This window comes from Salmo salar, chromosome ssa21 (assembly GCF_905237065.1).
Source record: "Salmo salar chromosome ssa21, Ssal_v3.1, whole genome shotgun sequence".
In the NCBI taxonomy this organism is placed as follows: Eukaryota; Metazoa; Chordata; class Actinopteri; order Salmoniformes; family Salmonidae; genus Salmo; species Salmo salar.
Window position 1 is genome coordinate 549337 of NC_059462.1, and position 24546 is coordinate 573882.

The window sequence follows — 24546 nt, forward strand, 5'->3', positions numbered from 1 at the left end:
ATGAAAGCCATTTTCAGAAGAAAAACAAAGGAGAAGCTGTACTAAACATTTTTGATTCACCTTGGCATCAACACAACCTTAACTGACCAATCCCTTCCATCTCCCCACCTCTCTCCAGATTGACCTTGATTCGCATCACATGGGCTGGGTGACCAGCGAGTTTCCTGGGGGAGACCACCATGTGATCAAGGTAGAACTGAAGGGGCCCGAGAACACGCTGCGGGTGCGCCAGGTCAAGGTGCTGGGCTGGAAGGCTGGCGAGAGCATCAAGATCGCGGGGCAGATCTCGGCCAGCGTGGCCCAGCAGAAGAACTGCGAGGCCGAAACACTCTGCGTTTTCCGCCTCATCACCTCACAGGTCGGTTCACCTGTCAATCAATCGTACTATGACCTCATAGGACCGTTCACCTGTAAATCACTCATAATATCACCTCACTGGTCGGTTGGCCAATCAGTCACTATGGGGCCAAAATGTTAATGTTTTCTTTCTCTACCACTTTAGGTCTAATAGAATTGGATAGGTTCAAGCTTTACCTTTGGTGTGCATGTGTTGTGTGTGTGTAGGTATTTGGGAAGCTAATCTGCGGAGATGCTGAGCCCACCCCTGAACAGGAGGAGAAGAACCTGCTGTCATCACCAGAGGGGGAGGACAAGGTCAGGGGTCATACCAGTGTTTCCCAACCTTTTTCAACCACCCCCTATTTCACTTTTTGCAAATAAAGACCAGAAAACAAACATGATATATTTCTGTTTACCTGTTATTGTTTACCTGTCATCAGGCGCCGTCAGACGCAGACCTGAAGGAACACATGGTGGGCATCATTTTCAGCCGGAGCAAGCTGACCAACCTGCAGAAACAGGTCAGTAGTCTGTGGAATACCTGGCCAATAAAGTACAATTAACTAAAATAGTACAATACAACTACAACCACACAAAATGTGATATCTGGCTACAGTAATCCTCAGTAGAAGGCTTTGAGGGTTCAAGCCCTTGACTCTGCTTCCCCTGTCTATGTTATCTTCACACTTGGAATTGACTTCATATCCCTTTATCGCTTTCCCCTCCTTCCCCCTCCTCCCTCCAGGTGTGCACCCACATCGTCCAGGCCATCCACATGGAGGCGACCCGGGTGCGCGAGGAGTGGGAGCATGCCATCTCCAGCAAGGAAAACGCCAACTCGCAGCCCAGCGACGACGACGCCTCCTCGGACACCTCCTCGGACGCCTACTGCTTCGAGCTGCTCTCCATGGTGCTGGCGCTGAGCGGCTCCAACGTAGGCCGCCAGTACCTGGCCCAGCAGCTGACACTGATGCAGGACCTGTTCTCGCTGCTGCACACGGCCTCGCCCCGTATCCAGAGACAGGTGGGGTGTACCCACATAAACACAGACTCAACACATAACAATAGTTATTTACAGTTGAAGTCGGAAGTTTACATACACCTTAGCCAAATACATTTAAACTCTGTTTTTCACAATTCCTGACATTTAATCCGAATAAAAATTCCCTGTCTTAGGTCAGTTAGGATCACCACTTTATTTTAAGAATGTGAAATGTCAGAATAATAGTAGAGAGAATTATTTATTTCATCTTTTATTTCTTTCATCTCTTTCCCAGTGGGTCAGAAGTTTACATGCACTCAATTAGTATTTGGTAGCATTGCCTTTAAATTGTTTACCTTGGGTCAAACGTTGGGTAGCCTTCCACAAGCTTCCGACAATAAGTTGAGTGAATTTTGGCCCATTCCTCCTGACAGAGCTGGTGTAACTGAGTCAGGTTTGTAGGCCTCCTTGTTCGCACACGCTTTTTCAGTTCTGCCCACAAATTTTCAATAGGATTGAGGTCAAGGCTTTGTGATGGTCACTCCAATACCTTGACTTTGTTGTCCTTAAGCCATTTTGCCATCACTTTGGAAGTATGCTTGGGGTCATTGTCCATTTGGAAGACCCATTTGTGACGAAGCTTTAAGTTCCTGACTATCTTGAGATGTTGCTTCAATATATCCACATAATTTTCCTACCTCATGGTGCCATCTATTTTGTGAAATGCACCAGTCTCTCCTGCAGCAAAGCAACCCCACAACATGATGCTGCCACCCCCGTGATTCACGGTTGGGATGGTGTTCTTCGGCTTGCAAGCATCCCTCTTTTTCCTCCAAACATGACGATGGTCATTATGGCAAAACAGTTATATTTTTGTTTCATCAGACCAGAAGACATTTCTCCAAAAAGTACGATCTTTGTTCCCATGTGTAGTTGCAAACGGTAGTCTGGCTTTTTTATGGCGGTTTTGGAGCAGTGGCTTCTTCCTTGCTGAGCAGCCTTTCAGGTTATGTCAACATAGGACTTGTTTTACTGTGGATATAGATACTTTTGTACCCGTTTCCTCGAAGCATCTTCACAAGGTCCTTTGCTGTTGTTCTGGGATTGATTTTCACTTTTCGCACCAAAGTACGTTCATCTCTAGGAGACAGAACATGGTGTTTATACTTGCATAATATTGTTTGTACAGATGAACGTGGTACCTTCAGGCATTTGGAAATTGCTCCCAAGGATGAACCAGGCTTGTGGAGGTCTACAATTTTTTTGGCTGACTTCTTTTGATTTTCCCATGATGTCAAGCAAAAGGCACGAACACTTAAACAACACATCCTAGATCTGAATGAAAGAAATAATCTTATTAAATACTTTTTTCTTTACATAGTTGAATGTGCTGACAACAAAATCACACAAAAATAATCAATGGAAATCCAATTTATCAACCCATGGAGGTCTGGAATTGGAGTCACACTCAATTAAAGTGGAAAACCACACTACAGGCTGATCCAACTTTGATGTAATGTCCTTAAAACAAGTCAAAATGAGGCTCAGTAGTGTGTGTGGCCTCCACATGCCTGTATGACCTCCCTACAACGCCTGGGCATGCTCCTGATGAGGTGGCGGATGGTCTCCTGAGGGATCTCCTCCCAGACCTGGACTAAAGCATCCGCCAACTCCTGGACAGTCTGTGGTGCAACGTGGCGTTGGTGGATGGAGCGAGACATGACTCATTCCTCTCTGCCTCCTTCTTTCCACTCCTCTCCTCTTTTGACCTCACCCTCTCACCTTCCCCCCCTACTCACAAGGCAGGCAATACGCTTCACCTCATCTTTACTAGATGCTGTTCTTCCACTAATCTCATTGCAACTCCCCTCCAAATCTCCGACCACTACCTTGTATCCTTTTCCCTCTTGCTCTCATCCAACACTTCTCACTCTGCCCCTACTCGGATGGTATTGCGCCGTCCCAACCTTCGCTCTCTCTCTCCCGCTACTCTCTCCTCTTCCATCCTATCATCTCTTCCCTCTGCTCAAACCTTCTCCAACCTATCTCCTGATTCTGCCTCCTCAACCCTCCTCTCCTCCCTTTCTGCATCCTTTGATTTTCTCTGTCCCCTATCCTCCAGGCCGGCTCGGTCCTCCCCTCCTGCTCCGTGGCTCGACGACTCACTACAAGCTCACAGAACAAGGCTCCGGGCAGCCGAGCGGAAATGGAGGAAAACTCGCCTCCCCTGCGGACCTGGCATCCTTTCACTCACTCCTCTCTACATTCTCCTCTTCTGTCTCTGCTGCTAAAGCCACTTTCTACCACTCTAAATTCCAAGCATCTGCCTCTAACCCTAGGAAGCTCTTTGCTACCTTCTCCTCCCTCCTGAATCCTCCTCCCCTCCCCCCCTCCTCCCTCTCTGCGGATGACTTCGTCAACCATTTTGAAAAGAAGGTTGACGATATCCGATCCTCGTTTGCTAAGTCAAACGACACCGCTGGTCCTGCTCACACTGCCCTACCCTGTGCTTTGACCTCTTTCTCCCCTCTCTCTCCAGATGAAATCTCGCGTCTTGTGACGGCCGGCCGCCCAACAACCTGCCCACTTGACCCTATCCCCTCCTCTCTTCTCCAGACCATTTCCGGAGACCTTCTCCCCTTCCTCACCTCGCTCATCAACTCATCCTTGACCGCTGGCTACGTCCCTTCCGTCTTCAAGAGAGCGAGAGTTGCACCCCTTCTGAAAAAAACCTACACTCGATCCCTCCGATGTCAACAACTACAGACCAGTATCCCTTCTTTCTTTTCTCTCCAAAACTCTTGAACGTGCCGTCCTTGGCCAGCTCTCCTGCTATCTCTCTCAGAATGACCTTCTTGATCCTAATCAGTCAGGTTTCAAGACTGGGCATTCAACTGAGACTGCTCTTCCCTGTGTCACGGAGGCTCTCCGCACTGCTAAAGCTAACTCTCTCTCCTCTGCTCTCATCCTTCTAGACCTATCTGCTGCCTTTGATACTGTGAACCATCAGATCCTCCTCTCCACCCTCTCCGAGTTGGGCATCTCCGGCGCGGCCCACGCTTGGATTGCGTCCTACCTGACAGGTCGCTCCTACCAGGTGGCGTGACGAGAATCTGTCTCCGCACCATGCGCTCTCACCACTGGTGTCCCCCAGGGCTCTGTTCTAGGCCCTCTCCTATTCTCGCTATACACCAAGTCACTTGGCTCTGTCATATCCTCACATGGTCTCTCCTATCATTGCTATGCAGACGACACACAATTAATCTTCTCCTTTCCCCCCTTCTGATAACCAGGCGGCGAATCGCATCTCTGCATGTCTGTCAGACATATCAGTGTGGATGACGGATCACCAGCTCAAGCTGAACCTCAGCAAGACGGAGCTGCTCTTCCTCCCGGGGAAGGACTGCCCGTTCCATGATCTCGCCATCACGGTTGACAACTCCCTTGTGTCCTCCTCCCAGAGTGCTAAGAACCTTGGCGTGATCCTGGACAACACCCTGTCGTTCTCCACTAACATCAAGGCGGTGACCCGATCCTGTAGGTTCATGCTCTACAACATTCGCAGAGTACGACCCTGCCTCACACAGGAAGCGGCGCAGGTCCTAATCCAGGCACTTGTCATCTCCCGTCTGGATTACTGCAACTCGCTGTTGGCTGGGCTCCCTGCCTGTGCCATTAAACCCCTACAACTCATCCAGAACGCCGCAGCCCGTCTGGTGTTCAACCTTCCCAAGTTCTCTCACGTCACCCCGCTCCTCCGCTCTCTCCACTGGCTTCCAGTTGAAGCTCGCATCCGCTACAAGACCATGGTGATTGCCTACGGAGCTGTGAAGGGAACGGCACCTCCATACCTTCAGGCTCTGATCAGGCCCTACACCCAAACAAGGGCACTGCGTTCATCCACCACTGGCCTGCTGGCCCCCCTACCTCTGAGGAAGCACAGTTCCCGCTCAGCCCAGTCAAAACTGTTCGCTGCTCTGGCACCCCAATGGTGGAACAAGCTCCCTCACGACGCCAGGACAGCGTAGTCAATCACCACCTTCCGGAGACACCTGAAACCCCACCTCTTTAAGGAATACCTAGGATAGGATAAAGTAATCCTTCTAACCCCCCCCTTAAAAGATTTAGATGCACTATTGTAAAGTGGTTGTTCCACTGGATATCATAAGGTGAATGCACCATTTTGTAAGTCGCTCTGGATAAGAGCGTCTGCTAAATGACTTAAATGTAATGTAATGTAATGTAACTTGAGCTGCAAAGGACTTACCTGCTTGAAAACGGCCTATATGGAATCAGTATTAGTGTTAAACAATTGTACTAGTTGCAAAAATTGTAGAACTTTGGTCACAGTCAGTATCTTCCAAAACTGAGATTTGCGCAATTTTAACAATCTAAGGTACATAATTTTTTCTTGGTTTGAGATTTGAATCCTGCCCACGTCTGGCAGCACCCGAACAACCAACCTACAGTCCGCCCTTTTTCTTTACAGACAGCAGAGCTAACCAATTGAAGCATTAACACACAGCGTCTCGGGACTAGTTTGATGAGACTTGTTCGTTATAAAAGGCTTGGGTTTTTCCAACTCAAACATCCTCACATTTGTGAGAGAACTTTAGGGTCACAAACACAACAGTCATCAAAGATAGGGAAATGCTCGGAGCTTGGGATTCCTGACCAATCACGTTCACGTTGTCATTCGGTTGCTAAGTCATTCGTGGATGCATACGGTGGCTGTTTGGATATTTCAAGCAAAGTGGAACACATATTTTACGTTTACATTTTACTCATATAGCAGATGCCCTTATGCAGAGCGACTTACAGTTTCATACATTTTTCGTACTAGTCCCCCATGGGAATCGAACCCACAATCCGGGTGTTGCAAGCTCCATGCTCTACCAACTGAGCTACACGGGACACAGAACAGTACACTATTAGCAAAAATGACACACTTCAAACTGTTGCTTTAGTCATGGCTTCTAGTGTTTATTTTTTTTAAACAAGGCTAAATCAGTGAGTTCAGCCCCACTTTAACATCAGTAAAGCTAAAGAGAGTCTCTGCATGATGTATATCACTCCAGCCGTTTAATAACATTGACTACATGGCTATCCTTTCTCACCCTTCACCTGTCCCGTCTTTCCCAGGTGACCTCTCTCCTCCGTCGTGTCCTCCCAGAGGTGACACCCGTGCGCCTAGCCAGCATCATCGGCATCAAGGCCCTGCCGCCTGCTGATATCGGTGACATCATCCACTCGACCGAGAAGGGTGACTGGAACAAGCTTGGCATCCTGGATATGTTCCTGGGCTGCATCGCCAAGGCACTCACTGTGCAACTCAAGGCCAAGGGAACCACCGTTGCCGGCATGGCGGCAGGCAAAGGCATCACTACTGTCACGCTGCCCTTAATCTTCAACTCCAGGTGAGACAACAACTTTATGATTTACCTTCATTAGGCACAAAATTTGAAGAAAATGGTCCAAAAACTTGTGGACTTGTCCAGTAAGAAAAGCTTGCTTTTGTTTTACTTTGCAAGACGTGAGATGACCCATGTCATCTCACAAAAACGATTCATGACTTCGTCAACAAACATTTTGAGATATTCTCTAAACAGTTGTCATTTGTGGTGGTTTGTATATTGACTATCAGATGTGATTTCTCCTGATTGAACAGGAATTTTCAATATAATCTCATTCAAATGTATTTATAAAGCCCTTTATACATTTTACTGACATTCTCTTGTATTCATACATTTCTGGAATTGACCTAACTTCCCGAAACCAATATACAGTACTTGTTTTGCTATTCCTATCTCTGTAGTATTGTCCCAAAATGAACATATTGGTCGAACACTGCCTCTCTCCATGTGCAGCTACATACGCCGGGGAGAGAGCCACTGGTGGATGAAGGGATCCACTCCCCCTCAGATCGCTGAGATTATCATCAAGCTGGTCAAAGACATGGCTGCCGGACACCTGTCGGACGCCTGGTCTCGGGTGACGAAGAACGCCATCGCTGAGACCATCATGGCTCTCACCAAGATGGAAGAGGAGCATCGCTCGCCAGTCCGTTGCATCGCCACCACCCGGGTACGGCTGTTCTCATATCACACGACCATATTGTGTGTGTGTTTAGCAGACCTGGGTTCAAATGCTATTTCATTACTTTCACATTTCATAGTATTCAGATTCATTTTTGTAAAATACAAGTAGTTAAATATTGGAATGTAAGTGTATTTAAATAACAAATAATGAAAATACATGTATTTGAACCCAGGTCTGGTGGTTGTGCGAAGGATGTTTGTATGTGCACATGCACGTGTGTTAGGTTAGTGTGTGTGTTTGAGTACATTTTTACCTCTCTGTCCTTTCTCTCTGTACTGTAGTTGTGGCTTGCTCTGGCCTCTCTGTGTGTGCTGGACCAGGATCATGTGGACAGGCTGTCCTCAGGCCGCTGGATGGGCAAAGACGGACAGCAGAAACAGATGGTAACTTATTAGCCTCATAGAACACGTGCATTTTGGCAAAGCAATATAGACTCAACTCTTTTTTCTGAATTGTAATCTGTTGAGATAATGCATAAATTAATGGATTTGATTTATAGCACACCAAATCGCATTCCTTACAAATGCAACAATTTTACATTTAGCTATACACATTTTACAGTTCTGGGTGGATGAAATGAGGGAAAGTTGTCTCGAGGTGTTCAGGTCGTAACCGTAAAGTCTCGTTGTGCTCCTGTCCACAGCCCATGTGCGATAACCATGATGACGGCGAGACAGCAGCCATCATCCTGTGTAACATGTGTGGTAACCTGTGTACCGACTGTGACCGCTTCCTCCATCTGCACCGACGCACTCGCTCCCATCAGAGACAGGTCAGTAGTACCCTCATTCACCTGTAGGGGGCACTCTGTCCCCAGTCATATAGCTAGACTGGGAGCCTGTTGAAGTGTCAATGCTTCTTTCCACCTTGGTACCACCTGCAATAATGTGTATACCAGGGTTTCCATTAGGAAAATTTGCCACCGGACAAGGTGACCTGCAAGATTGAAGTTTACTAGACATTAGAGAAATTTACCAGACATCAGTATGCATTGGGTGCGTAACCTATTATAGGGTATACTTACGGTGCTTAGAATGCAGAAATCACATTTTGATTATGGTAATTCATTTTAAAAGAATAGAAATGAGCCTGTAAAGTTGTAATAAAGTACAACGATGTTCTTATACCAACATGAAAGGTGTTATTGTCTTCATCCCTACTATAAATGTGCCGAATACAGTGAAATGCTTACTTACGAGCCCCTAACCAACAATACAGTTGTTGACTTCTGTAACCGTGAAAGCCTTGGTTTCATGCATGTTAACATTAGAAGCCTCCTCCCTAAGTTTGTCTTATTCACTGATTTAGCACGCTCTGCCCACCCGGATGTCCTAGCCGTGTCTGAATCCTGGTTTAGGAAGACCAACAAAAATCCTGAAATTTCCATCCCTAACTATAATATTTTCTGACAAGATAGAACTCTCAAAGGGGGCGGAGTTTCAATCTACTGCAGAGATAGCCTGCAGCGTTCTGTCATACTATCCAGGTCTGTACCCAAACAATTCGAGCTTCTACTTCTAAAAATCCACCTTTCCAGAAACAAGTCTCTCACCGTTGCCGCTTGTTATAGACCCCCTTCAGCCCCCAGCTGTGCTCTGGACACAATATGTGAATTGATTGCCCCCCATCTATCTTCAGAGCTCGTACTGTTAGGTGACCTAACTGGGACATGCTTAACACTCCGGCTATCCTACAGTCTAAGTTAGATGTCCTCAATCTCACACAAATTATCAATGAACCTACCAGGTACAACCCCAAATCCGTAAACACGGGCACCCTCATAGATATCATCCTGACCAACCTGCCCTCTAAATACACCTCTACTGTCTTCAACCAGGATCTCAGCGATCACTGCCTCATTGCCTGCGTCCCTAACGGGTCTGCGGTCAAACGACCACCCCTAATCACTGTCAAACGCTCCCTAAAACACTTCAGCGAGCAGGCCTTTCTAATCGACCTGGCCCGGGTATCCTGGAAGGATATTGACCTCATTCCGTCACTAGAGGATGCCTGGTTATTCTTTAACCTCTTGACGTTACCCTAGGATAGGGGGCGCCACAGCGCATTTTGGAAAAAATTCGTGCCCATTTTCAACGGCCTACTAATCAGACTCAGAAGCTAGGATATGCATATAATTAATACCTGTGGATAGAAAACACCCTAAAGTTTCTAAAACTGTTTGAATGGTGTCCAAGATGCCATTTGTGTTCATAGTTAAAACAGATCGACTTACCTGAGTTTGAGTGTTATTGGCTTTTGCGATGGTATTTACCTTGTGCGTCGCAACATTTGTATCTGAGTGTATAGTCCAAGCCCGTGGGCTTGTTGCTTGATCGAGCGGGCCCTGGCTATGGTTTCAAGTGAGAGCTGGGGTAAGTTGATTGTTTACGTCCTCGCAAATTATGTTTATTTTTTTGCGGACCTGTTCTACTGCAATTCCACGACTAGTCATGGTGACTTATCTTTTTCCTCTTTCTCAAATTTTTGGCGCTTTTGTACTTCTCTTAGCAGAGCTCCTAGAAAGCATCGGTCTACAATTTGGTCGTCATTAAACCCTTTGTTACCCTTGTGCCCTGACACTTTGTGTGGATTGGGTGCAGGAACGTAGCGATCACGTTGATTGTAGCGGTAGCCGTTACGCTGGTGACGTACTTTAGTTATTTTGACCGCTGTGGTTATTGATATTGTGGTTTCGTGGTAGATATCGTTGTTGTGCGTCATCTCGCAACACTCCTATCCCTGACAACGCACCCGCTAAGTGGAGTGAGTGCTACAAAGTTGATTTCACTTCCATTCGCTCCTGAGGCTGCCTCTTTGAAGATAGGCTAGCCAGCCGTGTCGATGGTTCCCATGGAGGTGATAAGAGTAGCGTAATACAATGGTTTAAGAAGAGTAGTAGAATGGTCCCACTTAAGTTCACTTTTCTAAATATTTTACTTAGGACCGCTAATCAGCCATACCAGTGATTGTCCGGGAGGTGACGTTATTGTCTCTACCTCGTGTTGAGATCAAACCACTTTGGACGTGAGCTGCAGCTCAAGGCCTCTGGTCTGATATGTTAATTTTTAACCCCTCATATTATACAGTTCTTCAAAAGGGGCGGTTCGTCAGGCTGACACGCTCTCTGACCTCACTCAAGGGGAAGGTGACTACTCACTTGTACAAAGTTATAGAAATAATTTCCTCTTATAGTTTCTAAGATCACATCCCTTAACGAAAACACAACATTTTTCATACACAACGTAGAGGATGGTCACTGAGCTCTTCAGTAAGGCCGTTCTACTGCCAATGTTTGTCTATGGAGATTGCATGGCTGTGTGCTCGATTTCACACACTTGTCAGCAATGGGTGTAGCTGAAATAGCCTAATCCACTTGTTTGAAGGGGTATCCACATACTTTTGTATATATAATGTATATATAGCTTAAACTGACATTTTTATGGGGATTTCTTTATTATGCTAATTCGATTTCAGTGGGGCGCGGACATAGACCTTAGGGGGTTAACTAACTTGCTAGCTAAATGGCTAGCTTGCAAGATCAAGCTTGGTTACAACAGAGACAATCAATCCCCTCCTGGATCAGGATTCCTGCTGCTTACATTTGTTTTCTGCCCCAAGAATGCTTTATTTATTTATTTATTTATTTTTATAAATGGTGCACCTTGTGTGCACCCCGGTAATACCATATACCCCGGTATGGTACTATAAAGGTATGAAAATCTGGATATCGCCAAGATGTTTTTTTCAATATTACCATTAATTCTGACAATATGTCTTAAACATCTTATAGACCCTAAAATCCAACTCAGCCCTTTCTGGCAGGCATGATGTGTAATTTAATATGGTGGTATCCCTGGTCTCCCTGCTGTTTCTCTCCAGGTGTTTAAGGAGGAGGAGGAGGCAATCAAGGTGGACCTCCACGAGGGCTGTGGGAGGACGAAGCTCTTCTGGCTCATGGCTCTGGCCGACTCCAAGACCATGAAGGCCATGGTGGAGTTCAGGGAACACTCGGGTAACAGAACCTATCCAGACCCTTTTCTGACCCTGTCAAGAAACAACCCCTAGCTAGCCATTACCCCCTAGACACGTGCAAATCTGAGAGGGACTGGATAGATGTAATCAAGAAACAACCCCTAGCTAGCCATTACCCCCTAGACACATGCAGATCTGAGAGGGACTGGATAGATGTAATCAATATGATGACAGTTAAAGTGGAGCTACTACTTTATTGTTTTTACCTTTCAAATTTTTTACAATCATAAGACTGTCATAACTGTGAATAGCATCTGCCGTATGATTTCTATGACAAGGTTATGTATTCCTTCTCTAGCCTTCTCTCGTGCATAGCTAATGCTCTGCCTCTGTGTGCAGGGAAACCAGCCTCCAGCAGCTCAGATGCCTGCAGGTTCTGTGGCACCAGGAACGGCACCGAGCTCTCGGCTATGGGCAGTGTCTGCTCTGACCCAGACTGCCAGGTACCAACCACTCACAATATCCGTCATAATGATTATAGTAACAGATTGGATCTATATAGCTAGCTCTTTTCAGTGTTCAACACTTAGGCCGTACAGTTATATATTTTTTGTTTGTATTTTAGATTCTTTGGTATTTTACCCACTTTTTCTCCCCAATTTCGATCTTGTCTCATCGCTGCAACTCCCCACCAGGAGGCGAAGGTCGAGTCGTGCATCCTCCGAAACATGACCCGCCAAACCGTACTTCTTAACCTCTTACATCTAGACGTTCCGCTAGCGGAACACCTGCTCCAATATCCAATGATAGGCGTGGCGCGAATTACAAATTCCTCAAAAATACAAAAACTTCAATTTTTCAAACATATGACTATTTCACAGCATTTTAAAGACAAGACTCTCCTTTATCTAACCACACTGTCCGATTTCAAAAAGGCTTTACAGCAAAAGCAAAACATTAGATTATGTCAGCAAAGTACCAAGCCAGAAATAATCAGACACCCATTTTTCAAGCTAGCATATAATGTCACAAAAACCCAGAAGACAGCTAAATGCAGCACTAACCTTTGATGATCTTCATCAGATGACACACCTAGGACATTATGTTATACAATACATGCATGTTTTGTTCAATCAAGTTCATATTTATATCAAAAAACAGCTTTTTACATTAGCATGTGACGTTCAGAACTAGCATACCCCCCGCAAACTTCCGGGGAATTTGCTAACAATTTACTAAATTACTCACGATAAACGTTCACAAAAAGCATAACAATTATTTTAAGAATTATAGATACAGAACTCCTCTATGCACTCGATATGTCCGATTTTAAAATAGCTTTTTGGTGAAAGCACATTTTGCAATATTCTAAGTACATAGCCCAGCCATCACGGGCTAGCTATTTAGACACCCGGCAAGTTTAGCCTTCACCAAAATCAGATTTACTATTATAAAAGTTTGATTACCTTTTGTTGTCTTCGTCAGAATGCACTCCCAGGACTGCTACTTCAATAACAAATGTTGGTTTGGTCCAAAATAATCCATCGTTATATCCGAATAGCGGCGTTTTGTTCGTGCTCCCAGACACTATCCGAAATGGTAAATCAGGGTCGCGCGCATGGCACAATTCGTGACAAAAAAATTCTAAATATTCCATTACCGTACTTCGAAGCATGTCAACCGCTGTTTAAAATCAATTTTTATGCAATTTATCTCGTAAAAAAGCGATAATATTCCGACCGGGAATCTCCTTTTCGGCAAACAGAGGAAAAATCACAAAGACGGGGGCGGCCAGGGCACGCGCCTAAGCCCACAGTCCCTTGATCGCCACTTGAGAAAGGCGATAATGTGTTTCAGCCTGGGGCTGGGATGACGACATTCAGGTTTTTCCCGGGCTCTGAGCGCCCATGGAAGACGTAGGAAGTCTCACGTTAGAGCAGAGATCCTTTGTAAAAGATAGAGATGGCAAAGAGGTTCAAGAAATGGTCAGACAGGCCACTTCCTGTAAAGGAATCTCTCAGGTTTTGACCTGCCATATGAGTTCTGTTATACTCACAGACACCATTCAAACAGTTTTAGAAACTTTGGAGTGTTTACTATCCAAAGGCAATAATTAAATGCATATTCTAGTTACTGGGCAGGAGTAGTAACCAGATTAAATCGGGTACGTTTTTTATCCAGCCGTGAAAATACTGCCCCCTAGCCATAACAGGTTAACACCCGCCCTCTTAACCCAGAAGCCGGCCGCACCAATGTGTCGGAGGAAACACCGTTCAACTGACGACTGAGGTCAGCCTGAGGCGCCACAAGGAGTCGCTAGAGCGCGATGAGCCAAGTTAAGCCCCCCCACGGCCTAACTCGGACGATGCTGGGCCAATTGTGCGCCGCCCTATGGGACTCCCGATCACGGCCAGTTGTGATACAGCCCGGGATCTAACCTGAGTCTGTAGTGATGCTTCTAGCACTGTGATGCAGTGCCTTAGACCGCCACTCAGGAGGCCCCACAAATGTAATGTTTAACGGATAAAAATATTTTTAAAGAGAGGCGAGCAAATATATATATTTTTTTAATAAAAATAAAAAAGTGGACCATCTTGTTAAAATCCTATAACTACCTTAGTTCAACACTTAGCAACCTATTACATAAATTGTAGCCTCTTGTGGAGGCTAAAAGAGGCATAGTTCACCCATAATCAGAGAGGAAGATCTGTATCTCTTTATTGGAACATAATTTTTTCTCTAATCGTGCAAAAAAATATAACTTTTCATTCATCTATATATTTTTTATGTTTCAGAAAAGGGAAAAGGCACATCCTCGAGGGGGTCCAATCAGGCTCGCAGGTCGATCTTAATATACTTTAAAATGACTAAAACCAAATCTAAACTGTGTAAAAATTATAAATGGATCACACAGTTTCTTGACTGTGTCCAGCTCGTTAATAATCTCTGAAATGAAAGCTAGACAGTTAGGGACAATGTTGGGCAACATTACTTTAAAAGTAATTACAACATTACTTACCATGGAAAGTAACATGTTACATTACTTTTGCGTTACCAAAAACCAGAAAACCCTCTGAGATGCCTTGCGCATGTTGGTCATTAATTCTTATGCCTAGTAGAGGAGGCACACTACCTTTGAATGGCTACCATCCATAGCCTGATCCAGCGTTTCTCAGACTCAGTCCTGTTCATTTCAATTGACTGATTTCCTTCTATGAACTGTAACTCAGTAAAATCGCTGAAGTTGCTGCATATTGCGTTTATATTTTTGTTCAATATATATTATTTAGTTGAATTATTTGTACACAATTAAATGCATATATAAAACCAACTGGGCATAGTAAAAGGTGAAGCTCAAATACAATGGCAACTGGCTACTGGTGTTGTATTTACACACAGATACAAATTTATTTTAAATTCTACAATTCATGAATTGAATTCCTAGGCACTCACTCAATTTGACCCCCGACCCTGCTGTACAGTATTGCACTGCAAAGGGTGTTGCTATTGTAAATGCACTTTCAATAAAGTGGATTTGATTAGATGTATTCGATAAAGCCCATCGCCTGACCCTCACTCCCCTCCGTGCCCTCTGTAGGAGTATGCCAAGCTGGCGTGCAGTAAGACACAAGCATGCGGCCACCTCTGTGGTGGGGTGAGGAATGAGAAGAGCTGCCTGCCCTGTCTGCACGGCTGCAACAAGAGCACAGGCTGCCTGAAACAGGACGCTGACGACATGTGCATGATCTGCTTCACTGAGGCGCTCTCTGCCGCTCCCTCTGTCCAGGTATACTATACTGTACACAGAATTACATTTTATTTCACCTTTATTTAAACAGGGAGTCATGCTGAAACCACAGTCTCTTTTGCAGATGAGCCTTGCATGAATGCATCAATGAACATCAAATTACACAATACATGAAAAGCACACACAAAACACGGAAAGCAAAACACAATCATATGAAACAAACACATTCTTCAGTAAAAAGGCCCTGAATTGGACTGAATTGCGCTAGAGGCACCAACAACCAACTTTAAGGAATTTTGGACATCCACTGAGTTAGGTATCTGGTAGGTACTAATAGGTATTAATATCTGCTTGATATTAATACAACATTTTAAAATTAAGCAGATTTACCTAACTCTGTGGAGAGAGAACGGATCTCCAGGGTTAGCCATCCCTGATTCCGGGTCTGCGATCTTACAGTGGGGGAAAAAAGTATTTGATCCCCTGCTGATTTTGTATGTTTGCCCACTGACAAAGAAATGATCCGTCTATAATTGTAATGGTAGGTTTATTTGAACAGTGAGAGACAGAATAACAATAAAAAAATCCAGAAAAACGCATGTCAAAAATGTTATAAATTGATTTGCATTTTAATGAGGGAAATAGGTATTTGACCCCTTCTCAATCAGAAAGATTTCTGGCTCCCAGGTGTCTTTTATACAGGTAACGAGCTGAGATTATGAGCACACACTTAAAGGGAGTGCTCCTAACCGCAGCTTGTTACCTGTAAAAAAGACACCTGTCCACAGAAGCAATCAATCAATCAGATTCCAAACTCTCCACCATGGCCAAGACCAAAGAGCTCTCCAAGGATGTCAGGGACAAGATTGTAGACCTACACAGGGCTGGAATGGGCTACAAGACCATCGCCAAGCAGCTTGGTGAGAAGGTGACAACATTTGTTGCGATTTTTCGCAAATGGAAGAAACACAAAAGAACTGTGAATATCCCTCTGCCTGAGGCTCCATGCAAGATCTCACCTCGTGGAGTTGCAATGATCATGAGAACGGTGAGGAATCAGCCCAGAACTACACGGGAGGATCTTGTGAATGATCTCAAGGCGGCATGGACCATTGTCACCAAGAAAACAATTGGTAACACACTACGCCGTGAAAGACTGAAATCCTGCAAGGTCCCCCTGCTCAAGAATACATATACATGCCCGTCTGAAGTTTGCCAATGAACATCTGAATGACTCAGAGGACAACTGGTGAAAGTGTTGTGGTCAGATGAGACCAGAATGGAGCTCTTTGACATCAACTCGTCGTGTTTGGAGGAGGAGGAATGCTGCCTATGATCCCAAGAACACCATCTCCACCATCAAACATAGAGGTGGAAACATTATGCTTTGGGGGTGTTTTTCTGCTAAGGGGACAGGACAACTTCACCGCATCAAAGAGATGATGGACGGGGCAATGTACCGTCAAATCTTGGGTGAGAACCTCCTTCCCTCAGCTAGGGCATTGAAAATGGGTCGTGGATGGTATTCCAGTATGACAATGACCCAAAACACATGGCCAAGGCAACAAAGGAGTGGCTCAGGAAGAAGCACATTAAGGTTCTGGAGTGGCCTAGCCAGTCTCCAGACCTTAATCCCATAGAAAATCTGTGGAGGGAGCTGAAGGTTCGAGTTGCCAAACGTCAGCCTCGAATCCTTAATGACTTGGAGAAGATCTGCAAAGAGGAGTGGGACAAAATCTCTCCTGAGATGTGTGCAAACCTGGTGGCCAACTACAAGAAACGTCTGACCTCTGTGATTGCCAACAAGGGTTTTTCCACCAAGTACTAAGTCATGTTTTGCAGAGGAGTCAAATACTGATTTCCCTCATTAAAACCCAAATCATTTTATAACATTTTTGACATGCGTTTTTCTGAATTTTTTTGTTGTTATTCTGTCTCTCACTGTTCAAATAAACCTACTATTAAAATTATAGACTGATCATTTATTTGTAAGTGGGCAAACGTACAAAATCAGCAGGGGATCAATTTTGTATTTATTAAGGATCGCAGCTACTCTTCCTGGGGTCCAGCAATATTAAGGCAGTTATATACAATTTCAAATATTACATGACATAACATTTCATAACACCTTTCACAACACATTAAGTGTGTGACCTCAGTCTATCACTCTACTACCACATATCTACAATACAAAATCCATGTGTACGTGTGTGTACAGTGCGTTAACAATGACGTAAGGTACGGCAGAAGTTTATGTAAGAGGGCTTTATAGACCGAGAGCACTGCATTGATCTACGCTACTTCAAAGAGGGCCAGCCAACCTTCTGATAAAATGCAAAATTGTGTATACTGAACCTATCGCCCTTACTAAAGCGCAATGCGCTATGATAAACTGCGTCCAATGGCTTCAATACTGTGGCAACTGCATTTACAGTATATAGACGATACAAATACTATTGTTGATAGTATTATATTGTATCTCTATAATACTAGCTTGATTCAGACAGTGACTCACACCTGGGTTTATTATAATCTGTTTTCTTTCAAATACTTTTGAGGGTTTTTGCCTGCCTGGAGTGCCAGATGGGTGGAATTTGAACTCGTGGGACTGTTATATTAGTTTCAACGCCCCAGGCGGGTTCAATCATGTTTAGCTAAAGTGTTTGATAATAATAGAAATACTATTTGAACCAACGACCTTGTTTGTCTTTAGGCCATAGATGTTTCGAGGTCAAGTTCCAAATGTTCTATGTGTGGTTTCTGTTCTTTTCCTCAGCTGGACTGCAGTCACGTGTTCCACCTCCAGTGTACCCGTCGTGTTCTGGAGAACCGCTGGCTCGGGCCCAGGATCACCTTCGGCTTCATGTCCTGCCCCATTTGCAAGGTACTATTCAACTTATGTAGCCCCGCCCACTTGACCCGAGCCATTTCGAAAGCGGTTGTCTTTCAACATCCGGCCCATTGACACACAAGCAAAACCAGAATTAAATAAGAACTAAATGTGTCGTTTTCACGTAATATAAGCACTTGGAAGCCGACGTTAGCATTCCCGGAAACGTAACATGGCGGGTTAGCTAGACTAGCTTATTAGACTATCTAATGATCGTTCTCCATACAGGCTGTATTTCTTTTAAATCGAAGATCAATGCTTGAAAGGGCAATGTTGTTAGACACAGAATACCAATGGCAAAAGACAGAAACGGTGCTGAAATGTTTTTATGTAGATAACATTAGGATATTTGCAATCTGTTGTGCTACAAATTTAACTAGCTAACCCGCCAGTTATTATTCTATGAGAATGCAAATTATGCTAACGTCGGCTACTGAGTGCTTATACTACTTAAATTTTTTCAGATGAAATCAATTGATGAAAGCTGAAAGTGAAGGTTTTAACTATTACTTAAATAAAATGTAGTTTTTAATAGTGAGCAACCGTTGAGCCTTATCCTTTTCAATAACTTTTCTCACCAGAGAATTACAAGATCTTTCAAATTCTGTGCAAGTTATTTAATTGTTTTGACAAATGTAATTTATATCTAATCACATCACCAGCTGTCTATCAATGCGCCAGAAGTTGAAAGACAACCTCAGCAAATTGGCTGCGCCCTTGTTGCCAGGCTATGGTGAATATAATACTAATCTCCAGTATCGCCCTGGAACATCTAGTAATACACAGCCTCAAATATGGTCTAGAACAGTGGGAGAACATCCCGCCCGTTTATCTTCCATCTATTCCCTCATAAATGCACCAAGTATGGATTTAGATCTGCTTATTGATTTGCTGGTTTAGTTCACCAGGTTGGTTTGCTGGTTTGTTTGCTTTGTATGGAGGGCTCGCCCCTTTTCAGGTTTTTTGTCTATTTTACTGAAATGTACTTGTCACTAGTGTCACAGGCCGGCTCATAGCCTGTGCCAAAAATGAGGGGACATGGACAATAGGTATAGGCCAATCAAAATATTCTTTATTATAAACCAAACTATTAACTTTAAACAAAGAAAAAGGAATGAGGTGTGGAAATGTCATAATGTAGGGTGTATGTAAGGTGCATGGATGCATGAATCTGTGTGTGTGAACATGACTGAGTGGAAACTAAGTAAACCTACAAAAGGAACAAACAAAACAGGATCATACCTGGAGGAGCAGGGAGCGAGAGCGTGGTTAGTGAAGCAGCAGGTTTAAATACCCTGAGCCCAGGTGGCTCCAATCACGCCAGCTCCAATCACTAACGACCCTCCTCTGCCTGCAGGAGGAATCGCCCCTGCACTGCAGAGGAGGGGCCGTGACATTAGTCTTGCACACAAAGCATTTCTAGCCGGCATTTCTAGTGGTATTCCATACTTATGCTCCCCCTTATACCAGAATTGAGGCTCTCTGTTACCATGCATATAGTATGTGCAGCGCGCAGGTACCCTATGATACCTGATACGCACCCACTTTACACCACAAAGGGCTACATGGGAAACCGTATCCACCACACATTGGAAAGGATTTACTTCTCTAAAATAACTGGAATTTTTGCAAGTAGTAGGGCCATAGGCACACTATAAAACACATACATAACCATGAATAGGTTTAACAGAGATGATGTGGCCTGTGTGGTCTAATGGTTAGTGCCTCTGACCTCAGCATTCACAGGACTTGCATGGGTTCGAATCCAACCTACTGCCCTTCTGACTCGCACTCCTCCTACCTTTACTTTCTGCTCTTCACTGTCCTATCTGGTCAATAAAATAAAACAAAGCAAAAGTTCCAATGAGTGGCAATGAATTGTGTTATGTAGAGTTTACAAATTGACCTTGCAAAGATTCATATCTTCATGATTTTCAATGTAACGTGCTTGGATCATAACAGCTCTGACTGAGTTTGAACTAACTAACATTGTGCCAACCGAGTTAAAAAAGGAGATAGAATTGACTCTTACTTGACTGGGCTGTTGCATTTTTCCTCCCAGAACATGATCAACCACTCGGTTATCAAGGACCTGCTGGACCCTATCAAGGAGCTGTTTGAGGACGTACGGAGGAAGGCTCTGATGAGGATGGAGTATGAGGGGCTGCACAAGAGCGAGGCCATCACCACGCCCGGTGCCCGCTTCCACAACGACCCGGCCGGCTTCGCAATGAATCGATACGCCTACTACGTCTGCTACAAGTGCCAAAAGGTAGGCACTAGGGTGTAACGGTTCACCAAACCCATGGTTTGGTACATATTGTTGTTTTAGGGTCATGGTTCGGTTTCGATATGAAATGCCAACAGTTACTGTAGTTCATTTTTGTTTATCTAAGAAAATGCTAAATGTTGGTATTCCTGATTTACATATATGATCATGAGTCATATAATGCCTGATGAGAACATATGATTACTCATCAACAGCAACACTAAAATAAAGTGCAGTATGCGTGTGCAATCACTATGTAAACATGGCTCAGACGTTGTATAGGCCTATGCTATAATGTTTTCTTACAAAGACAAAAATAGGCTGAATTGCTATCTGGCACTAAACTGAGAATACGAATTGGCTGATTATCTCTACTCTGTCAGAAATACGAAGCAGAGACAGATCATTACCAAGTACAGGCTGAGTGACCACCAATTGGCAATAGAAACCGGCAGACATAAAAAGACATGGCTACCCAAAGAGGAGCGTGTATGTGGTCACTGCACGACAGGGGAGGTAGAGACAGAGATGCACCTTCTCCTTTACTGTGAGAAATATTCCTTACCAAGATATTCATTATTCACAGAAATGACTACATTTATTCCACATTTTAAAACTAAAAATACTCATTGGCGAAGGAGCAATGGCTCTTCTTGCAGTCAGATATGTATTTGCCTGCCATAGCCTGAGGGACACTGAATAATAACATCTGCATAGTAAACAGTAACCTACTTATTATTAGTTTTATTGTTATTACTATTATTGTTATTAATATTATTCTTGCTGTGATTATCATTCCGTATAGTAGTGGTATGGGTAGTATGGGGTGATGGTAATGATAACAGTTTAGTGGTGGTAGTGGTAATGATGATGTTAGTTGTAGCACTGATGTAATGATGAAGATAGCAGTTATTTAGTTATAAGTTATAGTTTCATTTTCCATGTTTAGCTTTTTATATTTATTACATTTCTACTATTGACTGTTAGCATTTTATTATTTTTTCATTTCATTTTGTAGTATTATTATTTGCTACCATTTTATATTTGTTATTCTTTATAATTGTATTACAATGTATATTGTTGCGTTGGCAATAGAGAGAGGGAGAGAGAGACTTATCCTCAATACATTTTCGAAACTATTCTCACAGTAATCAAATATTTTGCACATGAACCGCCGCCCATTTGGAATAAGAAATCATGAATGTATTTACATGTGAATGTCTTTGTCCGTCGTGTCGTATAGTCCTGAACAGAACTACAGAGTTCACTCTGTTCCGTTCGCTCCTGAAGCTGCTTCTTTGAAGATGGGTTAACCAGCCGTGTCGATGGTTCCCATGGTGGTGATGAGAGTAGCATACTACGGTGATTTGGCAAGAGTGGTAGGATGGTTTGAAGAGTTTGCTTTTCTAGATATTTGACTCAGGACAGCTCATCAGCTGTACCAGTGATTGTCTGAGAGGGGAGTTTTTCCCCCCTCATTGGTATTCAGGATTCGACCACCGCCGTCTTTCTGGTATAGTCTGGGAGGTGAGTTGATTTTCTTCACCTCGTGTTGAGGTTCAAAGTTCTAACCATTTCAAACGTGTAGCTACGGCCTCACGTTTCCTGGTCTAATGTTAATCTCTGTTACCAATCCTTTTATGCGCTCTGACCAAAGGGGACGGTTCCGTCAGTCAGTCTGTCACGCTCTCTGACCTCATTCAGGGTGTGGCTACTTACTATGCACAGTTTATAGGAGATAGGAATGTGATTTTAGGAGGTATAAGTGAATCTATCTTCACAAAAATACTTCAATAATTTTTCATATTTCATATACAACGTTAAGGATGGAGACTTCATACCTGTAGTGTAAATACTTTTCAAGTTACAGTATTTCCTTAATAACCTTTTTAATGACAAACCATTATGACATGAGTTTTCTATAGATTCTCTCTGACCATTCCCCACATTCTTATGTTAAAAATATTGTTCCAGTATTGGCGTTAGAACGTGTTAGAGTTTCGGCGGGAAGACTGTCTGCGAAACAAAGGCACATTCCTAAGCGCATTTGAAGAGGGAGGGAGAGAGTCTTCTTCTACTTTAATTTATGACAGGGTGTGAGGTGTCAAAACCCCCACTCCAGTTCTCTCCTCCCCTCTGTGGGTGAGGGGGTCTAGTGGAAGTTTATTAATTGCAAACCTGATCTGCTCATTTGAATCACACCAGGACAGTCATGAGAACTTTGTGAAGCATCAAATAAATTTAACATTATTTATAAGGCCTTTATTAAGCGGTGCTTATGCCACCCTTTATAAAGCACAGGTTTAGGTCATATTTGACATATTTCTCCCTATATACCTTTTTTCTTTTTTTTTCTTTTTATACCCCTTTTTCTCCCCAATTTCATGATATCCAATTGGTAGTTAGTCTTGTCCCATCGCTGCAAAAAGGTTGAGAGCCATGTGTCCTCAGAAACACGACCCTGCCAAGCTGCACTGCTTCTTGACACACTGCTCACTTAACCCGGAAGCCAGCCGCACCAATGTGTCGGAGGAAACACTGTATAACTGGCGACCGTGTCAGCGTGTATGCGCCCGGCCCGCCACAGGAGTCGCTAGAGCGCGATGGGACAAGGACATCCCGGCCAGCCAAACCCTCCCCTAACCCGGACGACGCTGGGCCAATTGTGCACCGCCTCATAGGTCTCCCAGTCGCGGCCCGGCTGCGACAGATCCCAGGATCGAACCCGGGTTGGTAGTGACGCCTCAAGCACTCCAATGCAGTGCCTTAGACCGCTGCTTCGCTCGGGTTATGTCACATTTGGCGGTTATGTCACAGTTATGCCACATTTATAAAGAATGACATACACTTATATATGATTTGTTACACATTTATGTAGTGTTTATGAAGGCTTTGTTAAGCCTTTATAAGCTGCACGTCGTTTAAAGCGGGACCATAGAATGGATGTTTTCCTTATAGGGATTTTTTAAGATTGAACTTATTGTCGATTTAGCAAGAGTGTTGTCGTGTGAATTAAAAAAAATAACGAAAACTTAAATAGTGAGCTAAACCTTTGGGAACACAGTAGCAGCAGGCATACATTTTCCCTACATGGAATGTTTTGGAAGTAATATCTTTCACAGATGTCTGTCAGTCAGTTTCACTTGTCTCTAATAAACTTATTTGGGAGGCTTATCCCCTGACCCTTTCCCTTCCTTCCTCTGTTGCAGGCGTACTTTGGGGGAGAGGCGCGCTGTGACGCGGAGGCAGGACAGGGAGACGACTACGACTCCAGCGAGTTGATCTGTGGAGCATGCTCAGATGTGTCCAGGGCACAGGTGGGTGGAGGGAAAGGTCCAGAGAAGGCCTTTGGGCAGCGTTTCCCAAACTCATTCCTCAGGACCCCAGGTGGTGGACGTTTTGGTTTATTGGAGGACCAAAAAAGCCGATACCGATTAATCGTACGATTAAAAAAAATAAATAAATGTATTTATTTGTAATAATGACAATTACAGCAATACTGAAAGAACACTTTTATTTTAACTTAATATAATACATTAATAAAATCAATTTAGCCTCAAATAAATAATGAAACATGTTCCATTTGGTTTAAATAATGCAAAAACAAAGTGTTGGAGAAGAAAGTAAAAGTGCAATATGTGCCATGTAAAAAAGCTAACGTTTAAGTTCCTTGCTCAGAACATGAGAACATATGAAAGCTGGTGGTTCCTTTTAACATGAGTCTTCAATATTCCCAAGTAAGAAGTTTTAGGTTGTAGTTATTATAGGAATTATAGGACTATTTCTCTCTATACCATTTGTATTTCATATACCTTTGACTATTGGATGTTCTTATAGGCACTTTAGTATTGCCAGTGTAACAGTATAGCTTCCGTCCCTCTCCTCACCCCTACCTGGGCTTGAACCAGGAACACATCGACAACAGCCACCCTCGAAGCATCGTTACCCATCGCTCCACAAAGCTGCGGCCCTTGCAGAGCAAGGGGAACAACTACTTCAAGGTATCAGAGCGAGTGACGTCACCGATTGAAACGCTATTAGCGCGTACCCCGCTAACTAGCTAGCCATTTCACATCGGTTACACCAGCCTAATCTCGGGAGTTGATAGGTTTGAAGTCATAAACAGCTCAATGCTTGAAGCACAGCGAAGAGCTGTTGGCAAACGCACGAAAGTGCTGTTTGAATGAATGCTTACGAGCTTGCTGCTGCCTACCACCGCTCAGTCAGACTGCTCTATCAAATATCAA

The 24546-nt window shown here is 43.9% G+C and overlaps 1 protein-coding gene across 8 annotated transcripts in view; it reads left to right on the forward strand.

Annotated features, from left to right (window-relative positions):
* LOC106581613 (E3 ubiquitin-protein ligase MYCBP2) overlaps positions 1-24546 on the forward strand; it is a 383302-nt gene that overhangs the window by 326321 nt on the left and 32435 nt on the right. For 7 of the 8 annotated variants that reach the window (XM_045704972.1, XM_045704966.1, XM_045704968.1 and 4 more), the window contains 14 exons: positions 119-358; positions 565-654; positions 780-860; positions 1085-1363; positions 6464-6738; positions 7189-7405; positions 7702-7803; positions 8064-8192; positions 11300-11432; positions 11792-11895; positions 14991-15179; positions 17917-18024; positions 20093-20302; positions 23509-23616. In XM_045704972.1, the coding sequence (XP_045560928.1) occupies positions 119-358; positions 565-654; positions 780-860; positions 1085-1363; positions 6464-6738; positions 7189-7405; positions 7702-7803; positions 8064-8192; positions 11300-11432; positions 11792-11895; positions 14991-15179; positions 17917-18024; positions 20093-20302; positions 23509-23616 (2265 nt within the window). The remainder of the gene's footprint in view (positions 1-118; positions 359-564; positions 655-779; positions 861-1084; positions 1364-6463; positions 6739-7188; positions 7406-7701; positions 7804-8063; positions 8193-11299; positions 11433-11791; positions 11896-14990; positions 15180-17916; positions 18025-20092; positions 20303-23508; positions 23617-24546) is intronic. The other variant, XM_045704969.1, reaches the window with a different exon arrangement.